Below are 25,035 nucleotides of genomic sequence, written 5' to 3'. Positions count from 1 at the left end.
GCTCGATCCTTTGAAGCAAAAGACAGAAAGGCTTCTAAAATAGTAAGAAACACTTTTACTTCCACTTTGAATTGCCAAAAATTGCTTTGATTGCTATCATGATTATTATGTTTGGTGTGTTCAGGGCCGGATTGGGCAGCCGGGATACTGGGAAAAATCCCGGTGGGCCGGCAGAGGCTGGGCTGGGACAGCTGCAGAAGTGTGTGGAGTGGAGAGCAGCAAAGTTGTGACAAATATATAAGGGAGCGCGCCATAGTGAGGAGGGAGCCCAGAGCTCAAATAGGTTAGTAGCAGCAGTGTATGAGTGTAGCAGTTCTGTTAGAAATTGGTGGGGAATCGATATGTTGATAGTTGCCTGCATTGGATTTATGCTGCAGCGTGTTTTATATGTGGGGTGAGTGATCCACCTTAAGACTAGAGAACAAAGCAGGAGGCAGTGACAGGGGAAGGGAGGGGTTTAGAACGAATGCTGGTCACTTCCGTTCATGAGGAATTCAGGTCTGATCTGCTGGGGATAAGGAATGTTCAATCACTCTGCTCACTTGCAAATGCTCAGGGCAGGCTCCGGAGCTGCACGGACACACAAGGGAAGCAGCAAAGCAGTAAAGCAGTGTGAGTTTATTTTATGCCCAAATAACATGCTGCTTAATTTGGCTGCACTTGGATCTAACTATGCATAAATGAAATCCCATATTCCTTTACTCAAGGATTAACCTCTTGTTGACTACTTGAGAGGGAAGAATATATAGACATCCCAACTCTCCCTGAAGTTCAGGGAGCCTCCCTGATTGTAACAGAGGCTCCCTGATGCCAGCAAATGGAATGCAATCTCCCCAAATCTGGAAAAGTATTTCTTTAAAGAATGCCTTTAGTTGCAGGGACATTATAGAACCCTTAAAGCATGCATCAGTAACCAAAAAAGCCCCCACTTATTCTAATAAAATAAAACACAAATACTACCTTATTTACTGCACGTAATTAAACTTTGTACTCTAAAATATTTGTGCACTCAACAAGCTTACGATCACTGGAAAATAGGTTTGTTGTATGTGGTTGTGCAATAAAGCTACTTTTTTTTAATGTGACTTTAGTGGGAAGCTACTTTATTGATAAGTCTCTATCTTATTTAGGGTTTCAAGGTGTCCATTATATAATCGGAAAGGGAAGGGGGGTGGGGGGGGGTGGCGGCGCAGTAGCGGGTGAATTCACCTCCCTGAAATTAGTTTTTGCAGGTTGGGATGTCTGAATATAATATACATAAATAAATGTTTTTATAAATAAACATCTATGAAACTTATTTGTTATTTTGGATTTGCCTGTTTTCATATTAGTTCAGAAGGTTAGCTTTCAGTAATGTAACTGTATCCTGGCTGAATCTTGTTTGGGAAAAAAATCAAAAAATAAAATATGTATTAGTCTTTTGCAGGCAATAGCATTTTAGTTGTTGCATGTTTTTAATGTTTGAAGAAGCTCACAGTTTTTTTATTAAATCCATGATATCAGTAATCAGTTTGTCAAGGCATTTAGATTAAACTGTAATATGAGCTTTAGTTACATTCCAATCCCTTAAAGAGACATTTTGATGTTATAATTGCATGTACTAATTGCCAGGCATCAAACAGTAAACTTACTGACAGCTGGTTCAATGTGACAGACTGACAGAGAGGGGATCTATTCTACTCCTTTCTAAGGATCAGTCTTCATTAGCCACGCAGGTACCAACCTGTGCTGGGTGATGTTGTTCAAGTATGAGTATATTGGCAAGTTTATACTTGATCACAATTCTGAAAGGGATTGGTGTCCTTATATGTATTGCAGGTATTGAAGATCATGATTATGCACTGTGACTGTAAAGTAGCCTAGCCATCCAGTTTCTATCACAGCAAAGCCCATATCAGAGTTGCAGCTAGTGGCTCCACATTGTGCTGCTGTCCTACTGCAGATGCTTTGCTGTCTTGGATAAAACCAGGTGGCATAGTTGGCTGGAGGGGGGGGGGGTGGAGGGGCGGGGTGATGGAGGGGGCGGGGGGGTGAAAGGGGGCAGGGTTTGTGGATGGAGGGGGCGGGGCAGGGCCGGTCTATACAAATTTCCAGGGCTGGTCTGATTTCCCAGTCTGGCTCCGGGTGTGTTGTAAACGTTGCTGGCCTGGACCTGCATGCAAGTGAAGAGCACAATCTAAACTGCATAGAAACTGCAACTAAACTTTTACTTTCACTTTGAATTGCCAAAATCTGTTTTGATTATTATCGTGATTTTTATGTATGGTGCATTGTAAACGTTGCTGGAACTGCAAGCAGGCAAAGAGCACAATTTAAACTGCATCTAAATCACAATTAAAGGGACCCTTAACACTTGTCTTCTAATAATCCCCAAAACCTACTTTTTCTTATAAATAAAAATAAAATAATCACTGCTGTTTATTTTATCTGTTCCTCTTACCCCAAACTTTTCAAAGGGATTGTTTTGAAATACAGTGTTGAGCCAGTGCTTAATTTCCTATGTAAGCTGCCATATTGCAGCGTGCGTTACAGGGCTCAGTAGTCACATGACGCAGCATATTGGCTGTTACATACAGTACTTAGAGGAATATAACATTTGCCTGCAGCGTGTGAGCTGCAGTGAGACACATTTATTTCTCAGTCAGGGTGTAAACAGATTTCATTTGCCAGTCTATTGTATATAATAGACATTATGCAGCAAATGCTAAGTGCATTACTTATGTTTTTAACTTCCCGGTTACCACCTCAGCCATGTTTTCCTGGAAAATTATGAGTTGCACATGTTGCAGACTATGCAGGGAGGAACATGTATTGTGTTTCTGGACAGCACTATTCATATTCCTCCCTGCACACCCTGTAGCATGTGTAACTTATAAGTGTTCTGTATTTTAAGGGCTGGGTGGCAACCCTTCCCCCCCCCCCCCCACCAGTTTTATTTTTTCAAACTGCACAAGTTTTCTGCTCTAAGTAGAGCGTTCAGGCACTGTTATTGTCAATTACTGACATGCTCCAGGAGAGGGAGGGGGAAGCTATAACGGAACGGAGTGAATTTTGTGCAGATGATTTCTGTTTTGATCCTGGTAATGTGAATCACTAAGGGCAGACAGTAGGGTGACCACATATCTAGACTGCCATTCAGGGATGCCCCCCCAAATTTTTTTTTTTTTTTATATTAAACAAGCAACTGTAATACATGCAATTTATCCACATTCCCCATGTGTACTGTACATACTGAATGGCGACCATCTCCCTGCTCCTTTCCCATTGCCCGCCCTTATCTCTTCGCCTATCAGACTGACAAACTCTGACTCCTCGTCCTCGGCTCCAGTTCAACTAGGGCAGGCACTCCACCACCCACATACACAGCGCAGTACACACACACTAGTACTGTAGGCACTAGGCACATACATATCCCCGCTTCCCTCCCTCATAACTGGTGGCGCCTCTTGTCTGGAGTTTGGCCCTGAGCCTGCCCCCTGGGACGATGTCTTCTAGACTCTATGAGTCTCACGATCTGTGCTGCGGGAAGTGAACAGCAAGCCGCTCTAGAGTATATATATATATATATATATATATATATATATATATATATATAATTTGTTTTTTTGCAAGGTATTTTGTGGCTTCTAGTACATTACAATGGAGGAAGAGAACATCTCTTTAACATTGAACAAAGGAAAAGTTTGTTTTTTTAAAGGATTTTCACTGTGGGTGATAATTCAGGAGGGACTAACAACAGTCTTAAGGGACTTTTTTTCTCAATTTGAGAGGCTACTATTGAATGATCTGCGACTTATGTGGGATGTGGTTTCTTTTGAACATTACATTAATGCTAAAAAAATTCCTAGAGGTCTTCGAATAAAGAAATATCCTTCATTTGACCTAGAGGTACCTGCATTGAGTGAAGAATGGAATGAGGCTTTAACAACTTGCTCATTGACCCTAATGGACATTGCCAATAGGAGTAAGAATATTAAGAGATTAAAACTTCAAGATCAAATTTGTAATATCAAGAGCGATCTAAAACTACATAAGTCAAATGAGAAGTATAAAGAGCATAAAGTGGCCTTAAAGACCAAGATACAGAAATCAGACCAAGAGTTGGCTACTAGGAAAGGCAATAAATTCAGCAGAGATCTGGACGATTATGCCAACAACAAAACCGAGGAGACGCCAATTCAGCAATAGTAATAAGCAAAACAAGAGCCAAGATACACCGTCTAACAAAAAGAATCAGAAAAATAAGAGATGAAGAGATGTCAGGAGATACCATTCCTAAATCAATCTTAAAAAAGGAAAAAAAGAGAGAAAAGTGGCCTTTTCATCCACTGAAAATTCTGATCAGGATTCTTATGTCTCTGATGGCAGTGGTGCTTCGGCTCCATTTTCTGTTTCCCTTTCATCTTCCTCTTCATCTTACCCCTCCTTCTTCTTCTCTGTCTTCTCGTCCTACTTTGTCATTACAGGTATTGGGTGATGGAGATACGGATAGTGATGAGTTGGTGGTCCGAACAAAGGTTAAAGAACAATCATTGGTCCCTTTAGGAAAAGGACCAGAAGAGCCGGGAGAAGAGCGAAGAAAATCAGCCAGGAAACAAAGGGATCACAAGAAAGACTAACTGTTATAAACCTGAGTGACTTTATACTGACTCCTGATCAGATATCACTATTGTCTAAGAATTTGGGTTTTGCACCCACTAATACCTTCTCTGCATTTAAAACAATGTTAGATATTAATAGGTTTATAAGAAAATTAACCCTAAAAAAGTTTTTTATCTGTACAGGATAAAGGTGAACATGATGGTATCACAAATACACCTGTTGGGAGTCACAATAAAGCCACACAGAGTTTTGAGGCAAATACAACACATTTTAACTCATGTCTCAGTTTTGAAGATAATATAACACTAGAACAACTTAGAAGCCTGGAAGGAGCTTTTGGCCCTGAGGATAGGTATATTCCACTTCCAAACAAACCCCCTTCAGATTTCTATCCAATTCAATTTAGGGGTCCTGCACTTAATTTATATCAGCAGAGGGTAATGAAGGAAATTATGTTACTTGAAGATACTCACACCAGATATTCATAAGAAAACAAAATGTTTTTGTGTGAGATGATTGAGTTTCTGTTGAAACATAATTTTGTATGTTCAATAAGAATTTCTACTTGCAGATTTGCGGAACGGCGATGGGGGCAAAATTTGCCCCCTCGTTCGCAAATTTGTACATAGGATGGTGGGAAAACACATATTTGTATACAGTGCAAAATCCTTTTAGTGAGCAAATTTTGTTTTATATGTGATTCATAGATGATCTCTTATTCATTGTTAAAGAACCTTTCAATTTCCAAAGTTTTCTTGAGTATTTAAATTGTAACGATTTAAATTTGAATTTCACTGGTGAAGTACAAACAACATCAGTGAATTATTTGGATTTGGCCCTTCGAGGTGATATTGACAGAGGTGTCATTGTCAGTGACACCTTTCGTAAACCGACAGCAGGGAAAACTATACTGCATGCGCAGTCTTGTCACCCCTCCCCCATTTAGTACGTTCCATTCCTAGGGGTCAATTTATGCTTTTGCGCAGGTATACAAATTCCACTGAGTTGTTTGATAAACAAGCAGGGGTTCTTATAGAACGTCTTACTAATAGAGGGTACAATAGGAAGGATCTTATTAATACGTGTGAGGAAGTGAAAAATATGATGCAAACAGACCTTATTCAGGGTTGTGTAAGGAAGGAGACTATAACCCAGGAGAGCATATTTTTTTTCCACTGAGTATTCCAACCAATTCTTTCAGATTTGTCATTTAAAAAAAGAACATGAACATGCTTGGAAATGATCCAGTTTTGAGTTTAACAGATAAATGTAGATTTGTCTCAAAAAGAGCTTCTACATTATCAACTAGATTATCTCCAAGCTTGGTATGTGCTGAAAGGAATAAAAGCAGTGACTGGATAAAGAGAAAAGGTGCCTATAGATGTGGATTAGGTCCTTGCATCACTTGTAACGTATTGCACATTGGTAGTGGTTTTAAAAGTACAGTTACTGGAGAGGAATTTATGAGTAAATTCTATGCTAATTGCCGGACCACTTATGTGGTTTACCTTCTGGAATGCAAACTTTGTTCCCTACAATATACAGGCCACACTACTAGGGAATTGAGAACTAGGATAAGAGAGCATATCAGGGACTCCAAAGAATATGTCAAAGAATCTGCCATAGCACGTCATTTTAATTTTGTACATATGAGTAATGTGTTGAATATGGAGGTTCGTGTTATCGACAGTCTTTCATCCAATAAGAGGGGGAGATAGGCTTAAATTATTGCTGAAGCAAGAATTGTATTGGATATACCAATTAAAAACCTTATCTCCTTTAGGTCTCAACCGTGAATGGGATTTGAGCTATTTTATTGAGTAAATATTAATCGCTCTATAGAAACATCATCAAGTGTTAAAATATTAACTGTTCTTGAATTGTCCTATTTGATATGTGTGTCCACACAAATTATTTGATTGAGGCAAACATAGGCCTAGATTTGGAGTTTGGCGTTAGCCATGAAAACCAGCGTTAGAGGCTCCTAACGCTGGTTTTAGGCTACCGCCGGTATTTGGAGTCACTCAAAATAGGGTCTAACGCTCACTTTTCAGCCGTGACTTTTCCATACCGCAGATCCCCTTACGTAAATTGCGTATCCTATCTTTTCAATGGGATCTTTCTAACTCTGGTATTTAGAGTCATGTCTGAAGTGAGCGTTAGACATCTAACGACAAAACTCCAGCCGCAGGAAAAAAGTCAGTAGTTAAGAGCTTTCTGGGCTAACGCCGGTTTATAAAGCTCTTAACTACTGTGCTCTAAAGTACACTAACACCCATAAACTACCTATGTACCCCTAAACCGAGGTCCCCCCACATCGCCGCAACTCGATTAAATTTTTTTAACCCCTAATCTGCCGACCGCCACCTACGTTATACTTATGTACCCCTAATCTGCTGCCCCTAACACCGCCGACCCCTGTATTATATTTATTAACCCCTAACCTGCCCCCCACAACGTCGCCTCCACCTACCTACACTTATTAACCCCTAATCTGCCGACCGCAAAGCGCCGCCACCTACGTTATCCTTATGTACCCCTAATCTGCTGCCCCTAACACCGCCGACCCCTATATTATATTTATTAACCCCTAATCTGCCCCCCACAACGTCGCCTCCACCTACCTACACTTATTAACCCCTAATCTGCTGACTGCAAAGCGCCGCCACCTACGTTATCCTTATGTACCCCTAATCTGCTGCCCCTAACACCGCCGACCCCTATATTATATTTATTAACCCCTAATCTGCCCCCCACAACGTCGCCTCCACCTGCCTACACTTATTAACCCCTAATCTGCCGACCGGAGCTCACCGCTATTCTAATAAATGTATTAACCCCTAAAGCTAAGTCTAACCCTAACACTAACACCCCCCTAAGTTAAATATAATTTGCATCTAACGAAATTAATTAACTCTTATTAAATAAATTATTCCTATTTAAAGATAAATACTTACCTGTAAAATAAATCCTAATATAGCTACAATATAAATTATAATTATATTATAGCTATTTTAGGATTTATATTTATTTTACAGGTAACTTTGTATTTATTTTAACCAGGTACAATAGCTATTAAATAGTTAAGAACTATTTAATAGCTAAAATAGTTAAAATAATTACAAAATTACACATCATGTGACACTGCACCTATGGAGCTGTCTGCAGGATCACTTATCACACCGCACTCGGCGGAAATGTGCAGAGTGAAGGAGGTTAGTATCAGCCTACTACCGCTAAGTGAGGCTCAGTCGGTTACGGCACGGATAGATGCCACTCCTGGGGATACAGGCAGTTGCTCTCAGAAGGGACAACATGGTCACCGGAGCAGCATTGACAGACCGGCAAGGCAGTCCTCTGTGACTCGCAGATCATCTAACAGGACAGAACCCTTGTTCGGTTACCAGGAACAAATTTCAAGGCAGATAAGTACCATCCACAAGTGGAGATTTCCCTTTTCGAACGATACAATGGGTATAGACTTGCTTCACAGGAGCGGTGTGGGGTGAATCTGGAGAGAACAGTGTTTACCCTTTTTACAGGGATTATCTCTCATCCATAGACCTAGTAAGACAATTGTGGCTCCAAGTTCGCAATATTTTTGCCCTCATTGATTGTAATCTGTTACTGCCCTGTTGGTACTCGCAAGTTATTTACTCCTATATGTTTATAAGAGACCTATATTGAATATGTGTGATTTCTAATGAATAGTTTGCATACTGTTTTTGAGTTATTTAGGCCAGTGTTTCCTACAGATGCATTATTTTTCATACATTTTTCTCCCACATGTTAGATTCAAGCTGGCATTAATAACAATATGTTTTAACTGTTTACTGTGTTGTTAGTCCAGCAGCAGCTGAGACCGATGGCTTCCTCTTAATTATATAAGATTGTAAGTGCCCATACCCCTCCAAATACCGACGTATGGCTTTAACCTGGTACGCTATTCACCAATATCTTTATTGTACATACTCCTTAATGTACTCAATATCAGAGCTCTTGCTATTATGATATGTGTACTCACTAAATCGAGCTTTATTTACATGTTCTGTTATAGGGGTTCTACCTGTATTAACTATTCCCCTTCCTAATACATTTAAAAATGCTATTACATTTAATGATAGGAAGGTTTGGTCTTATAGTTCACTGTTATTTGATCTTGCACCTGTTATGAGTATCAACCTTAGAGTTTTTCCTGTAGAGCTTCTCATTAAATGAATTGATGTAGTTTTATAACTGTGGCATGTCAGCTATGGGTTATGTTCATCCAGCTCTGCTATAAAGTGAAAATCTAATGCATAAATGACAATATCAATCCCACTGTTTGGTGGCATTAGCATACTTTTATAAGTTTATAGCTCTTCCATAGTTTTACTGTAAGCAATGTGTCCCAGCTCCAGCTTTGGGTATTAGATATATAGATATGCCCTCTATCTCTTATAGAACGCCTTACCCACTGTTAAGTTTCTTTCTGCGCTGTGATTAGGTTACTAGCCTACTCACATATACAAATTTTCCCAGGGATACTGTATGTTTATCTGAATTTTAAGCTTCAAACATCTACAGAGAGACCATAGAAGCAGAAGGGTAAAATGTGTCTCTCTTAACAATACCTTTCCACTTTTGTAATTTATACTAGTATGCAGGGCTGACATAGGTTGTTATAAATTTAGAATTGTTTGAACATTTATAGTCCAACTTAACATATGGAAAGGAAGAGTCATATCCAGCTGCAGGAAACATAGATTTGACGACTATGAGTCTGCCCAACTCCCTTTGACTTATTTATCCCCTAAGTGTCTATATATCCTGTGCCACCATACAGTCTACTATGCTCCCTATGGAATTATGTAAAAGTCTCTAACAACATATCTTCCCCATACACCTACTTAACTTGTGATATATTAGGGCACTACTCAGCTTGTACATGTTTTTGAAAAAACTGTATGCACATGCTCATATATGTAAAGTAGTAATGTCCTAAGCCTGACATGATTAGCCCTAAAAACCTCAAGCATAGTTTAATCTCTTGTAGCTGCTAAGCTTATGCCCCTCTGTTATCTTTTTTGTGCTATATGCCTCTGTAACATATTCCAGTTTGCTATTAGTTTTCAACTGAGGCACGGTTACACACACCTATTTTTTTCTTATTACCTGTTGTGCAAGGGTCTGTATACTTACATATGTATATATAGACAGTAATTTCATGCTAAAATTCGATGACTATATTAGCAATCTAACCTACTATATTACACACTTGTGATATTACTTAAGGCTTATAAATATATATTACCATTATTGGGTATGTACAGCATATTCAGTTAATCTAATATTAGAAGCTAGCTTAGCTATTTAACTCCTAGTTTTACATTTATATGTTTAGTAATGCTTGTTTATCACACAGTATGTTCTCTTTGCTTAGTCTTTAAATGACATACCCTCCTGCTAAGATCTAAGTTTATATGGTCATATCAGTTTGAATATCATCTTTGTCGTGTATAGCCTAGCCCATATGAATATTGGTAGCAGTTATTGTATATGATTTACATTTTCACATTTTACTTCAGCCGTTCTGGTTCTGATAGATAGACCCGAGGCTATATGTACATAATACCTATGCAGAAATTGTTAAGCATAGCAGGTGCTTGTTCCAGATAGGATTATTTGACTCATAGATATTCTGCCCCTGCAAACCTGTCTATTTTAACTCCCTTGTTGGCAGAATGACACTGGGCATTTGGCTGTGTCATCTTATAACTGTCCCTATGAAAATAAATTTTAAACACGACTAATCCTCACAGGAAGGTCTTCCCTATGGCTCCGCCCCCCCCCCCCACATCCCCCCTATTTCATAAGCGGTGCTTACCCGCTGAATCTCCCCCCCCCCCCCTTTATTATATTTTCATTTTATGCTACTCTTTGGCCCAGTAGAGGCCACAGAACTGACTACCACGTGCTATCCCATTTTCATGAAACTAATGGACTTATTAGAGACCTGTTAACTAGTCAGCCAGCTACGCCATTATATACATAAAATCTGAGGTTTGAGATGCTTGTCTATTTTAAGGCATTGTTATTCTTTCTGTTGTATTTGATTTTTATTGCCTTGCTATGTTCAGATTTGTTTATTGACGAATGATGTAAACACATTTACTATCGCAAACTTATTATTGTATGTTGTTATCTTCAAGCCTAAACCTCAATAAAAAATATTTAAAAAAAAAAAAATAATTACAAAATTACCTGTAAAATAAATCCTAACCTAAGTTACAATTAAACCTAACACTACACTATCAATAAATTAATTAAATAAACTACCTACAATTACCCACAATTAACCTAACACTACACTATCAATAAATTAATTAAATACAATTCCTACAAATAAATACAATTAAATAAACTAGCTAAAGTACAAAAAATAAAAAAGAACTAAGTTACAAAAAATAAAAAAATATTTACAAACATAATAAAAATATTACAACAATTTTAAACTAATTACACCTACTCTAAGCCCCCTAATAAAATAACAAAGCCCCCCAAAATAAAAAAATGCCCTACCCTATTCTATATTACTAAAGTTCAAAGCTCTTTTACCTTACCAGCCCTGAACAGGGCCCTTTGCGGGGCATGCCCCAAAGAATTCAGCCTGTAAAAAAAAACATACAATTACCCCCCCCCCAACATTACAACCCACCACCCACATACCCCTAATCTAACCAAACTCCCCTTAAATAAACCTAACACTAAGCCCCTGAAGATCTTCCTACCTTATCTTCACCCTGCCAGGTTCACCGATCCGTCCTGAAGAGCTCCTCCGATGTCCTGATCCAAGCCCAAGCGGGGGGCTGAAGAGGTCCATGATCCGGCTGAAGTCTTCATCCAAGCGGGAGCTGAAGAGGTCCATGATCCGGATGAAGTCTTCATCCAAGCGGGAGCTGAAGAGGTCCATGATCCGGATGAAGTCTTCTATCAATGGCATCTTCAATCTTCTTTCTTCCGGATCCATCTTGCAGACCTCCGACGCGGAACATCCTCTTCTCCCGACGCCAATCGGAATTAAGGTAGGAATATTCTGATTGGCTGATGGAATCAGCCAATCAGAATCAAGTTCAATCCGATTGGCTGATCCAATCAGCCAATTAGATTGAGCTCGCATTCTATTTGCTGATCGGAACAGCCAATAGAATGCAAGCTCAATCTGATTGGCTGATTGGATCAGCCAATCGGATTGAACTTGATTCTGATTGGCTGATTCCATCAGCCAATCAGAATATTCCTACCTTAATTCCGATTGGCTGATAGAATCCTATCAGCCAATCGGAATTCGAGGGACGCCATCTTGGATGACGTCCCTTAAAGGAACCGTCATTCGGCTAGTAGGCGTCGGGAGAAGAGGATGTTCCGCGTCGGAGGTCTGCAAGATGGATCCGGAAGAAAGAAGATTGAAGATGCCGTTGATAGAAGACTTCATCCGGATCATGGACCTCTTCAGCTCCCGCTTGGATGAAGACTTCAGCCGGATCATGGACCTCTTCAGCTCCCGCTTGGATGAAGACTTCAGCCGGATCATGGACCTCTTCAGCCCCCCGCTTGGGCTTGGATCAGGACATCGGAGGAGCTCTTCAGGACGGATCGGTGAACCTGGCAGGGTGAAGATAAGGTAGGAAAATCTTCAGGGGCTTAGTGTTAGGTTTATTTAAGGGGGGTTTGGGTTAGATTAGGGGTATGTGGGTGGTGGATTGTAATGTTGGGTGGGGGGTATTGTATGTTTTTTTTTACAGGCAAAAGAGCTGAATTCTTTGGGGCATGCCCCGCAAAGGGCCCTGTCCAGGGCTGGTAAGGTAAAAGAGCTTTGAACTTTAGTAATATAGAATAGGGTAGGGCATTTTTTTATTTTGGGGGGCTTTGTTATTTTATTAGGGGGCTTAGAGTAGGTGTAATTAGTTTAAAATTGTTGTAATATTTTTATTATGTTTGTAAATATTTGTTATATTTTTTGTAACTTAGTTCTTTTATATTTTTTGTACTTTAGTTAGTTTATTTAATTGTATTTATTTGTAGGAATTGTATTTAATTAATTTATTGATAGTGTAGTGTTAGGTTAATTGTAGGTAATTGTAGGTAGTTTATTTAATTAATTTATTGATAGTGTAGTGTTAGGTTTAATTGTAACTTAGGTTAGGATTTATTTTACAGGTAATTTTGTAATTATTTTAACTATTTTAGCTATTAAATAGTTCTTAACTATTTAATAGCTATTGTACCTGGTTAAAATAAATACAAAGTTACCTGTAAAATAAATATAAATCCTAAAATAGCTATAATATAATTATAATTTATATTGTAGCTATATTAGGATGTATTTTACAGGTAAGTATTTATCTTTAAATAGGAATAATTTATTTAATAAGAGTTAATTAATTTCGTTAGATGTAAATTATATTTAACTTAGGGGGGTGTTAGTGTTAGGGTTAGACTTAGCTTTAGGGGTTAATACATTTATTAGAATAGCGGTGAGCTCCAGTCGGCAGATTAGGGGTTAATAATTGAAGTTAGGTGTCGGCGATGTTAGGGAGGGCAGATTAGGGGTTAATACTATTTATTATAGGGTTAGTGAGGCGGATTAGGGGTTAATAACTTTATTATAGTAGCGCTCAGGTCCGGTCGGCAGATTAGGGGTTAATAAGTGTAGGCAGGTGGAGGCGACGTTGTGGGGGGCAGATTAGGGGTTAATAAATATAATATAGGGGTCGGCGATGTTAGGGCAGCAGATTAGGGGTACATAGGGATAATGTAAGTAGCGGCGGTTTACGGAGCGGCAGATTAGGGGTTAATAATAATATGCAGGGGTCAGCGATAGCGGGGGCGGCAGATTAGGGGTTAATAAGTGTAAGGTTAGGGGTGTTTAGACTCGGGGTACATGTTAGGGTGTTAGGTGCAGATGTAGGAAGTGTTTCCGCATAGCAAACAATGGGGCTGCGTTAGGAGCTGAACGCGGCTTTTTTGCAGGTGTTAGGTTTTTTTTCAGCTCAAACAGCCCCATTGTTTCCTATGGGAGAATCGTGCACGAGCACGTTTTTGAGGCTGGCCGCTTGCGTAAGCAACTCTGGTATCAAGAGTTGAAGCTGCGTTAAAAATGCTCTACGCTCCTTTTTTGGAGCCTAACGCAGCCTTTATGTGGACTCTCAATACCAGAGTTATTTTTATGGTGCGGCCAGAAAAAAGCCGGCGTTAGTTTTTCGGGTCGTTACCGACAAAACTCCAAATCTAGCCGTTAGTGTGTTGAATATTAATATATAGTACCCCTTAATTAGGTCTATAATATATATATATATCTATCTCAAGATTTGTTTTATTATGGGGTCATAACATATGATGATGCAGCCTAATCATATTGATTTCATAAGGTTACTTTGTTCATTAATGAGATATATGAAAACCAACAGAATAGGAACATAATTATAAATACATATGAATGAAGATGAAATTTATTGCATTTATTTCAGGTGAATTGTGCTAATGCAGTATTGTTAATATCTATCTTCTTTTATTTAGGTTTATTAAGTGTTTTCTGTTTCTCCACTGTAATGTAGATGACTTATATATATGAATTCGTCAGTTTTTATGTACATATGTACTTATGTTTTTAATTTAGTTTAATTTAATTGATCATGCTGTCCCTTTAAATAGGGGGCTTGCACATGCAAACACATCCTATGATTAAGTGCTCCTGTGAGCACGAAACTAGTCAGGATGTTTGCCTGTCACATACCTTATTTTAAACTGTTCCAATAAATTTTTGTTTTTATCAGCCCTTATCCTTGGTGCCTTATTAGTGTGGCTGTTATTTTTTCTTTGCTATGTTTATCATCGTCCTCCTGGCCGTTTTTACAGCCTAGCACCCCCATAGCCAAGTCTGGATGGACTATTCTAGTCACTGCTCATTTTTTGTCACAAGCCTCGTTTTGGGATCTGCAGGCGTGGAGAGTGTGTTTGGAGAATGCAATTCTAACACTTAATTAAAATGTATATATTTTTTTTTATACCATTTTTTTTTTGTTTATCGTCCCCTGTATATGTGACAGATATCATCCAATCCCATACTATATGTATACCCTGTGAGCTTCTGCACATGCTCAGGAAGTTATTACATAAAAAGACTGTACATTTATATAAATGAAGTAAATTATAAAATGAATTGACTTAAAAGGACATGAACCAACATGTTTCTTCCATGATTCATATAGATAATTCAATTTTAATTAAATAACTTTCCAAATAACTTATATTATTTAATTATCTTCCTTCTCTTGTTATCATTTGTTGATCATTCTAGGCAAGCTTTGGAGCAGCAGAGAAGCTATTTTCTAGCTGTTAATTTGTTGGCTGCATATACATATATTTCAATTTTGATTGGCTCACCCATGTGTTTTGTTAGAAACTATTAGTGCATTGCTGCTCCTTCTATAAATGATACCAAGAGAATGAAATAAATTAGAAAATAGAAGTAAATTCGAAATTTATTGAAAATTATATCTATCTGAATCATGAAAAATATTTGGTTTTCTTTTCATGTCCCTTTACATTTAAAAATATCTGATCTGATTCAGAATCCGGTCAGGCACTGTCAGTAATTTCCAATAGCTCCTCTGGTATTCTTTTGATGTTAAGAATCAGATGCAACCTGTAAGAAATCTTTATTTTTAAATAAAGTCATTATAGTTTTTCTATTTTTTTTATTTTCTCTTGCAAGATGTATCGAGTCCACGGATACTTGGGGGATATTCTCCTTCCCAACAGGAAGTGGCAAAGAGCACCCACAGCAGAGCTGTCTATATAGCTCCTCCCCTAACTCCACCCCAATCATTCTCTTTGCCAGCTCTAAGCAATAAGGAAGGGTAAAGTGATTGTGGTGACAAAAATGTTAGTTTTTATTTTCTCAAGCAAAAGTTTGTTATTTTAAATGGTACCGGTGTGTACTATTTACTCTCTAGCAGAAAAGGGATGAAGATTTCTGCATGGAGGATGATGATCTTAGCACTTTGTAACTAAGATCCACTGCTGTTCCCACAGAGGCTGAGGAGTACAGGGAAACTTCAGTTGGGGGAATGGTTTGCATGCTAAGCTGCACTGAGGTATGTTCAGTCATTTTTTTCTAGACAGACTGTGATAATTCTAGAAAAGGCTGACAATATCCCCATGAGGGAAGGGTAAGCTGTATTCAGAGACTTAGTATGGAATTACCAGCTTGCATAAAGGTCTAAGTTAATACTGGTTGTCACTTATAAGAAAGGCTAATGTTTTTTATTAAGAATTAACATTTTTAGGGACTTTGGAGGTTCATTTGGGCTTATTTAAGGGTTATTAACCCACATGGCTAGTTTATAAACACTTTAGTGTGTTTCTTTTAGGCCCCACAGACATCGAGTGAGGTGGGAGGGGCCTATTTTCACGCTTCAGATGCGCAGTTGTTTTTACAAGACAAGACTTCAAGCTGCTACACCGGAGGGTCCTGCTGTAATTGAGGGCCTAAAGGAAGTATTTTCCCCACAAAATTTATCCCTAAGGGCAGGTAAGCACCACAGCAGAGCTGTGGCAAGGTGCTGAGCGTTTTTTTCCGGTTTTTGACTTTTTGTCAATCCGGTTTTTGCATTAAGGGGTTAATCGTTTATTTGACTGTTGGGGAAATCTAACTAAAGCTTTAAGTATCCACTGTAAAAATTTCGAAAAGTTTACTGCTTTTTTACACTGTTTTGCAGAATTTGTGCACCGTTTTTTCTAAGTGTTGTTTTTCTTTGAATAAAGTGTTTTCTAAGCTTGCTTGTTTCATTACTAGCCTGTTTAACATGTCTGACATCAAGGAAACTCCTTGTTCAATGTGTTTAGAAGCCATTGTAGAACCCCCTCTTAGACTGTGTCCCACTTGCACTGATATGTTTATAAATTTTAAAGAGCATATTGTAGCACTTAAAAATATAGCACTAGATGATTCTCAAACAGAAAGAAATCAGGTTTTGCCATCTAGCTCTCCCCAAGTGTCACAACCTGTAATGCCCGCACAAGTGATGCCAAGTACCTCTAGTGCGTCTACTTCATTTACCTTACAAGACATGGCTTCAGTTATGAATACAACCCTCACAGAGGTTTTATCTAAACTGCCTGGGTTACAAGGGAAGCGTGATAGCTCTGGCTTAAGAACAAATGCTGAGCCTTCTGACGCTTTAGTTGCAGTATCCGATATACCCTCACAATGTTCTGAAGTAGGGGTAAGGGATTTGCTGTCTGAGAGAGAGATTTCTGATTCAGGTAAGACGCTCCCTCAGACAGATTCTGATATGACGGCCTTAAAATTTAAGCTTGAACACCTCCGCTTGTTGCTCAGGGAGGTATTAGCGACTCTGGATGATTGTGACCCTATAGTGGTTTCAGAGAAATTGTGTAAAATGGAGAAATACCTAGAGGTTCCTGTTTACACTGATGTTTTTCCGGTCCCTAAGAGGATTGCAAACATTGTTACTAGGGAGTGGGATAGACCAGGTATTCCGTTCGCTCCTCCTCCTGTTTTTAAGAAAATGTTCCCCATATCTGACACCATGCGGGACTCGTGGCAGACGGTTCCTAAGGTGGAGGGAGCTATTTCTACTCTTGCTAAGCGTACAACTATACCTATCGAAGACAGTTGTGCTTTCAAAGATCCTATGGATAAAAAATTAGATGGTCTCCTAAAGAAAATTTTTGTTCATCAAGGTTTTCTTCTCCAACCTATTGCATGCATTGTTCCTGTAACTACTGCAGCTTCTTTCTGGTTCGGGGCTCTGGAAGAGGCTCTTCAGATGGAGACTCCATTAAAGGATATTATGGATAGAATTAAGGCCCTTAAGTTGGCTAATTATTTCATTACAGATGCCGCTTTTCAACTGGCTAAATTAGCGGCAAAGAATTCAGGTTTTGCCATTTTAGCTGATGTGTCGTCAAAATCTAAACTTTTGAACATCCCTTTCAAAGGAAAGACCCTATTCGGGTTTGAACTGAAGGAGATTATTTCAGACATCACTGGAGGGAAAGGCCATGCCCTCCCTCAGGATAAAACAAATAAAATGAGGACCAAACAAAATAATTTTCATTCCTTTCGAAATTTCAAAAGTGGTCCCTCTTCCTCTTCCCCAGCTGCAAAGCAAGAGGGGAATTTTGCTCAATTCAAGTCAGTCTGGAGACCTAACCAGGCTTGGAACAAGGGTAAACAGGCCAAAAAGCCTGCTGCTGTCTCTAAGACAGCATGAAGGGGTAGCCCCCGATCCGGGACCAGATCTAGTAGGGGGCAGACTCTCTCTCTTCACTCAGGCTTGGGCAAGAGATGTTCAAGATTCCTGGGCTTTAGAAATTGTTTCCCAGGGATATCTTCTAGACTTCAAAGATTCCCCCCCCCCCCCCCCAAGGGGGAGATTTCACATTTCGCAATTGTCTGCAAACCAGACAAAGAGAGAGGTGTTCTTACGCTGTGTAGAAGACCTACATACCATGGGAGTGATTCACCCATTTCCAAAAGCGGAACAAGAGCTAGGGTTTTACTCAAACCTGTTTGTGGTTCCCAAAAAAGAAGGAATTTTCAGACCAATCTTGGATCTCAAAATTCTAAACAAATTCCTCAGAGTCCCATCTTTCAAGATGGAGACTATTCGGACTATTCTGCCACTGATACAGGAGGGTCAATATATGACCACCATGGATTTAAAGGATGCATATCTGCACATCCCTATTCACAGAGATCATCACCAATTTCTCAGGTTCGCCTTTCTGGACAGGTATTACCAGTTTGTGGCCCTACCCTTCGGGCTGGCCACCGCTCCCAGAATTTTCACAAAGGTGCTAGGGTCCCTTCTGGCGGTTCTAAGACCGCGGGGCATAGCTGTAGCGCCTTATCTAGATGACATCTTAATTCAAGCGTCGACTTTCCAACTAGCCAAGTCTCACATGGACATCGTGTTGGCTTTTCTGAGATCTCATGGGTGGAAGGTGAACATAAAAAAAGAGTTCTCTGTTCCCTCTCACAAGAGTTTCCTTCCTAGGGACTCTAATAGACTCGGTAGAAATGAAAATATTTCTGATGGAGGTCAGGAAATCAAAACTTGTAACCACCTGCCGAGCTCTTCATTCCATGCCTCGGACGTCAGTGGCTCAGTGTATGGAGGTAATCGGACTAATGGTAGCGGCAATGGACATAGTTCCATTTGCTCGTCTACACCTCAGACCACTGCAACTATGCATGCTCGTACAGTGGAATGGGGATTATGCAGATTTATCTCCTCAGATACATCTGGATCAGGAGACCAGAGATTCTCTTCTCTGGTGGTTGTCACAGGTTCACCTGTCCCAGGGAATGTGTTTCTGCAGGCCAGAGTGGGTCATAGTAATGACAGATGCCAGCCTACTGGGCTGGGGTGCAGTCTGGAACTCCCTGAAAGCACAGGGTTTTTGGACTCAGGAGGAGTCTCTCCTCCCGATAAACATTCTAGAACTGAGAGCGATATTCAATGCGCTTCAGGCGTGGCCTCAACTGGCTGCGGCCAAATTCATCAGATTTCAGTCGGACAATATCACGACTGTAGCTTATATCAATCATCAAGGAGGAACACTGAGTTTTCTAGCAATGATGGAGGTGATCAAAATAATCTGATGGGCAGAGACTCACTCTTGCCATCTTTCAGCAATCCATATCCCAGGGGTAGAGAACTGGGAGGCGGATATCCTAAGTCATCAGACTTTTCATCCGGGGGAGTGGGAGCTCCATCCAGAAGTATTTGCCCAACAGATTAAGCTATGGGGCACACCAGAATTAGATCTGATGGTGTCTCGTCAGAACGCCAAGCTTCCTTGTTATGGATCCAGGTCAAGGGATCCCCAGGCAGTACTGATAGATGCTCTAGCAGTGCCTTGGTCCTTCAACCTGGCCTATTTGTTTCCACCTTTTCCTCTCCTTCCTCGTCTGATTGCCAGAATCAAGCAGGAGAAAGCTTTGGTGATTTTGATAGCACCTGCGTGGTCACGCAGGACTTGGTATACAGATCTGGTGGACATGTCATCCGTTCCACCGTGGACTCTGCCGATGAGGCAGGACTTTCTAATTCAAGCATCCAAATCTAATTTCTCTGCTTCTGACTGCTTGGAGATTGAACGCTTGATTTTATCAAAGCGTGGTTTCTCTGAGTCGGTCATTAACACCTTGATTCAGGCTAGAAAGCCTGTCACCAGGAAAATCTATCATAAGATATGGCGTAAATATCTTTATTGGTGTGAATCCAAGGGTTACTCATGGATTAAGATTAGGATTCCTAGGATATTGTCTTTTCTCCAAGAAGGATTGGAGAAGGGATTATCAGCTAGTTCCTTAAAGGGACAGATATCTGCTTTGTCTATTCTTTTACACAAGCGTCTGGCAGATGTTCCAGACATTCAGGCGTTTAGTCAGGCTTTAGTTAGAATCAAGCCTGTGTTTAAACCTGTTGCTCCGCCATGGAGTTTAAATTTAGTTCTTCAAGGGGTTCCGTTTGAACCTATGCATTCCATAGATATTAAGCATCTATCTTGGAAAGTTCTGTTTTTAGTAGCTATCTCTTTGGCTCAAAGAGTTTCTGAATTATCTGCTTTACAGTGTGACTCACCTTATCTTGTTTTCCATGCTGATAAGGTGGTTTTGCGTACCAAACCTGGATTCCTTCCTAAGGTTGTTTCTAATAGGAATATCAATCAGGAAATTGTTGTTCCTTCTCTGTGTCCTAATCCTTCTTCCAAGAAGGAACATCTGTTGCACAACCTAGATGTGGTTTGTGCTTTAAAGTTCTACTTACAAGCAACTAAAGATTTCCATCAAATATCTTCATTGTTTGTTGTCTATTCTGGAAAGCGGAGAGGTTAAAAGGCTACTGCAACCTCTTTCTTTTTGGCTGAAAAGCATCATCCGTTTGGCTTATGAGACTGCTGGCCAACAGCCTCCTGAAAGGATTACTGCTGACTCTACTAGAGCAGTGGCTTCCACATGGGCTTTTAAAAATGAGGCTTCTGTTGAACAGATTTGATACTTTTGCTTCTTCAGAGGTTATTTTTGGGAGAAAGGTTCTACAAGCAGTGGTGCCTTCCGTTTAGGTACCTGTCTTGTCCCTCCCTTCATCCGTGTCCTAAAGCTTTGGTATTGGTATCCCACAAGTATTGGATGAATCCGTGGACTCGATACATCTTGCAAAAGAAAACAGAATTTATGCTTACCTGATAAATTTCTTTCTCTTGCGATATATCGAGTCCACGGCCCGCCCTGTCTATTTAAGACAGGTAGTATATTTTATTAAAAAACTTCAGTCACCTCTGCACCCTATAGTTTCTCCTTTTTCTTCCTAACCTTCGGTCGAATGACTGGGGGGTGGAGTTAGGGGAGGAGCTATATAGACAGCTCTGTTGTGGGTGCTCTCTTTGCCACTTCCTGTTGGGAAGAAGAATATCCCCCAAGTATTGGATGAATCCGTGGACTCGATACATCGTAAGAGAGAGAAATTTATCAGGTAAGCATAAATTCTGTTTTTTTAATTTTCTAACCAAAAAAATGTTTTTATTTGATTTCTAGGTATTCTGATTGCAGGGCGATGGTCAAGAGGAAAATGTCAATCATGCACAACACATCAAAGAAGGTGCGTTTTAACATTTGGGAGAAGGAGGTCCAGGACAAACTACTTCCAGAGGCTGTTGTCACAGGTGTCCGGAGTGCAAGTAGGGCAGACAAATCTGTCAGGCAACAGAGAGCTGGTAAGTAAAATGAAATATACGATTACTTTTATTACTTTGCGTGGGTATGGAAATAAAAAAATAAATACAAGGGAATAAAGTGGAAGACAAGACAATCGATTTATCCTTTAGCTATTTCAATTTACTATTCCAGATTTTTTTTTAAAAACAAATAAAGACCCATATCTGTAAGGCAACGATCATGTATGACGGGAGTTGCATTCTAGCATACATAGTTACATACACATATGTCATAACTCAACTTCCATCATCCACATACATTTCTTGTGTATGTGAATTGTGTATATGGAAGATGAATTCATCTGGCATAGTTGTATATGACAGAATCAAAATCACACTTTATATAGGGCCGTTGAGGTAGCTCAATTGGCAAGATGCCCTGACTACAAAAGCCTATCCAAAGGTCACAGGTTCAAATCCCTAAAGGGCCAACTCAGCCCTTCATCCTTCTGATGTCGCTCAAATGAGTACCATTACATTTGTTAATAATAACAACTATAACTATTCACCTGCCGATTTGGTTAATTCTGAGAGCGAGCGCTGGAAAAGCGCTTCAAGAGTTTGAGTCCCACTGGGAGAAAGGCACTATATAAATACTAGTTATTATATATATATACCGGTGTGTATATATATATATATATATATATATATATATATATATATATATATATATATATATATCATCTCTCTCCCTCACCATGGCCCTTTTGTGTTCCCCTCACTCCGTTATGCCCCTTCCTTTGTTGTTCCCCTATATCTTTTTTTCCTCATGTCACCTTTCTTCTCTTTCCCTCCCAAGGCCATTTATTTTGCCTTTCCCTACCTCACCAATACCTGAATTTTAGACGCTGTGGCCTTTGCATCCTTTTTTCTGTAATGTGACTTCAATGATTTAAAATATAAAAAATTGACCATCACATTTAAATGCCTATTTTGGCCGACGGACAACATTTTATATACAGTATATATTTCACTACCTGGCCTGTATAGGTTTCTTTGAAATTATAAATCATTCATCACTAATAACTATGCTTCACTAATACACGTGTTAGACTTACCTGTCTCTTCATCTTGATGTTTTCCAGATCACCAAAAATACTCTGCCGGGCGATCAGCCCCAAGCACGCCTCAGCCTAGTTCTGGTTTTTAATAAAAAAAAAAAAACATGGATTGAAGAGTAAATTTTTACTCCCAGAGTATTACATTTAAATAGTACCCTGTCCCAGTTCCTTAGTCCTGTTACCTTTTTCTTGCCAAGTTTCCATGATCAAGTGTTGTGCTTAAAGATGTAATGAACCCAACATTTTTCTTTAATGATTTCATACTAGAATCTGCTAGAGCAGCAAATTAATCTACTCAATTATTTGATACTCAATTTTTCTTTGTTCTATTATTATCTTTATTTTTCAAACCAATAATGTAAGCCTGGTCCCCGGGTATTTTTTTTGTTTCAAAACCATGCATAGCTGAATATCTCTTGCTTACATTCTTGATTTATAAAATAACAATAAGAAGACAACCAAACAAATCTTATGATAGGACTATAAATTTATAAAGCTGCTTTACATTTCCTGCGCTTTCAAAATATTGAAAGTCAAATATTTGGTTTATTATCCATTGTATCACGATTTTCATCTACTGACTTTCATCAGCCTGATAATGATTCTGCCATCCATCCACTTGTTGAGACTATCAGCTAACCATTCTCAGCCAAATGTATGGCACACTATTCATCTTTTCATGAAATTTTTTGTTTGTTTATAAATGTATTTATTTCCAAAACTGTTTATTATGAAAAAGAGTATAGACTTATTAGCTTTTGACTAAAAACCCTTATGAAGTGATAGCAGTAGGTTATGAAAATGATGTAATTTACTAATTTATTAAGATTTACTAATGCACATGATCAAATAACACGTCATGTATTATAGTATACATAGGCTGCCTGTTCAGCATCATTTCGAAAATCATTTGATAATTATTTTTTTTTTTCAAATTTAGTCTCGAATTAGCATTTCTCTAATTTTTTATGGACCTTTTTATTTACTATTTTGTAAATATACTCTTTATTTATGGAATCTAAATATAATGATGTACAACATTTTCAAACTATTAAAAATAAGACTCAAATCAAACAATTTATACAAATTGACATACAAAATAAAACCTATACATAAATAAATAGTGGAAATAAATTTTTTTGGGGGTAAAAATAAGTCAAATGATATAGTCCAATCCCATAGGTTGACATTTCATACATATTCTATTTGAGTGCTGTGTTAATCCTTGAAATGGAACTGATGTTAAAAAAATGTTTTTTTTCTGGATGAAAAATTAACCTGTCTGATTGAAGGACAATATGCTTTACCTTTTTTTTTTTTTTTAAAACAATTTTTTTTGCATTCAAAATAAATATTGATGTCTTCATACAAACTTATTATGTATAATTTAGTATACCTTGGCTTGGGCTAATCTTATACTATCTTTAACAGCAACTCGTATCCCACCAGTAGCAGCCTCTGGAAGTCGAGAAATGTCCACTACTCCTCGACGTGAGTTATAACAAACTGAAAATATAAACAAACAGGACCGGCAATAATTATCTGTACATTTTATTTAAAAAAAGGCTTTACTATAGCAAAAACCATCAGCTACAAATGATTTATTACGCAATATTTCTAAAAAAAAATTGTAAATTGAATATACATTTTAATTAGATTTGACAGAGAACTAAAATATGTCCATCCTGGATATTAAAATATTTTTGAGCGAATAATGTATAATAAAAGTCTGTGGATAGTCTGTTGCTGTCTTTTTCTTAGATATTATGAAAGAAAACTTTTAGGGAGAGTCTTTCTATGTCTGTACAACATGTCCACAAATCCATTGGTTACAACAAAATAATAACATTTGATTACTGTTTCATCTATTTCAGAACTACGAGGCATGTCTGCAGGGGGAAGCCATACCAGTGAACTGCATTCACCAGTCATTACTGTAGAGGCAAGTGGTGGAGTAAATATTGATCAAACATGCTTCTCACCATCATCAACTGTGGGCGTTGTCCAACCATCAAGCAAACATTATGCCCCCATTAAGGATGAGCAGCATGGGCAGACAGCGCAGAATCAACCGCCTCAACCGGAACAAGACAAGCCAACAGAACAGGAAACACAAAATCGGTATAGCCGGACAGAGGAGTTACTTCTTGAAAATTTACTAGCAACCGAAAATTTGACAAAAGCTGTTGAAAATATGAGAAATGATTTGCATCGACATATAGACAGGGCATTAGCCCGTGTCAACAAAGAACAGCGCCAGGCAATGGATCACATGCATGAATCCATTTTGGACGCTATTTATCTACAACATTAACACAATGTTCCATCACATGACACATAGATTGAAGTTTAATATAATAGTTTTTTTTATTTCTCCCTCTCACCCTCTATGTACCTCGGATTTGAAAATGCACTTACATTGTTTTTGTTGTTAAATGTTTGTGAGTTGTTAATATATATATAAATATATATATATATATATATATATATATACACACACACACAATATATAAATAAATGTTATTTGGATTTGGCAGCCCTCTTTCTAATATTTGTAATAAAGTGTAAATTTTCTTAA

The 25,035-nt window shown here is 38.7% G+C and overlaps 1 protein-coding gene across 1 annotated transcript; it reads left to right on the top strand.

Annotated features, from left to right (window-relative positions):
* The first annotated feature begins 482 nt into the window (after window positions 1–482).
* On the top strand, window positions 483–25,035 carry LOC128657747 (uncharacterized). Its single transcript, XM_053712156.1, has 4 exons — window positions 483–612; window positions 21,218–21,396; window positions 23,889–23,948; window positions 24,332–25,035. The coding sequence occupies exons 2-4, from the start codon at window positions 21,237–21,239 to the stop codon at window positions 24,769–24,771; spliced, it is 660 nt and encodes a 219-aa protein (XP_053568131.1). The 5' UTR covers window positions 483–612; window positions 21,218–21,236; the 3' UTR covers window positions 24,772–25,035.

This window comes from Bombina bombina, chromosome 4, assembly GCF_027579735.1.
Source record: "Bombina bombina isolate aBomBom1 chromosome 4, aBomBom1.pri, whole genome shotgun sequence".
NCBI classification, from domain to species: domain Eukaryota; kingdom Metazoa; phylum Chordata; class Amphibia; order Anura; family Bombinatoridae; genus Bombina; species Bombina bombina.
This window is presented reverse-complemented; position numbering and strand designations above follow the sequence as displayed.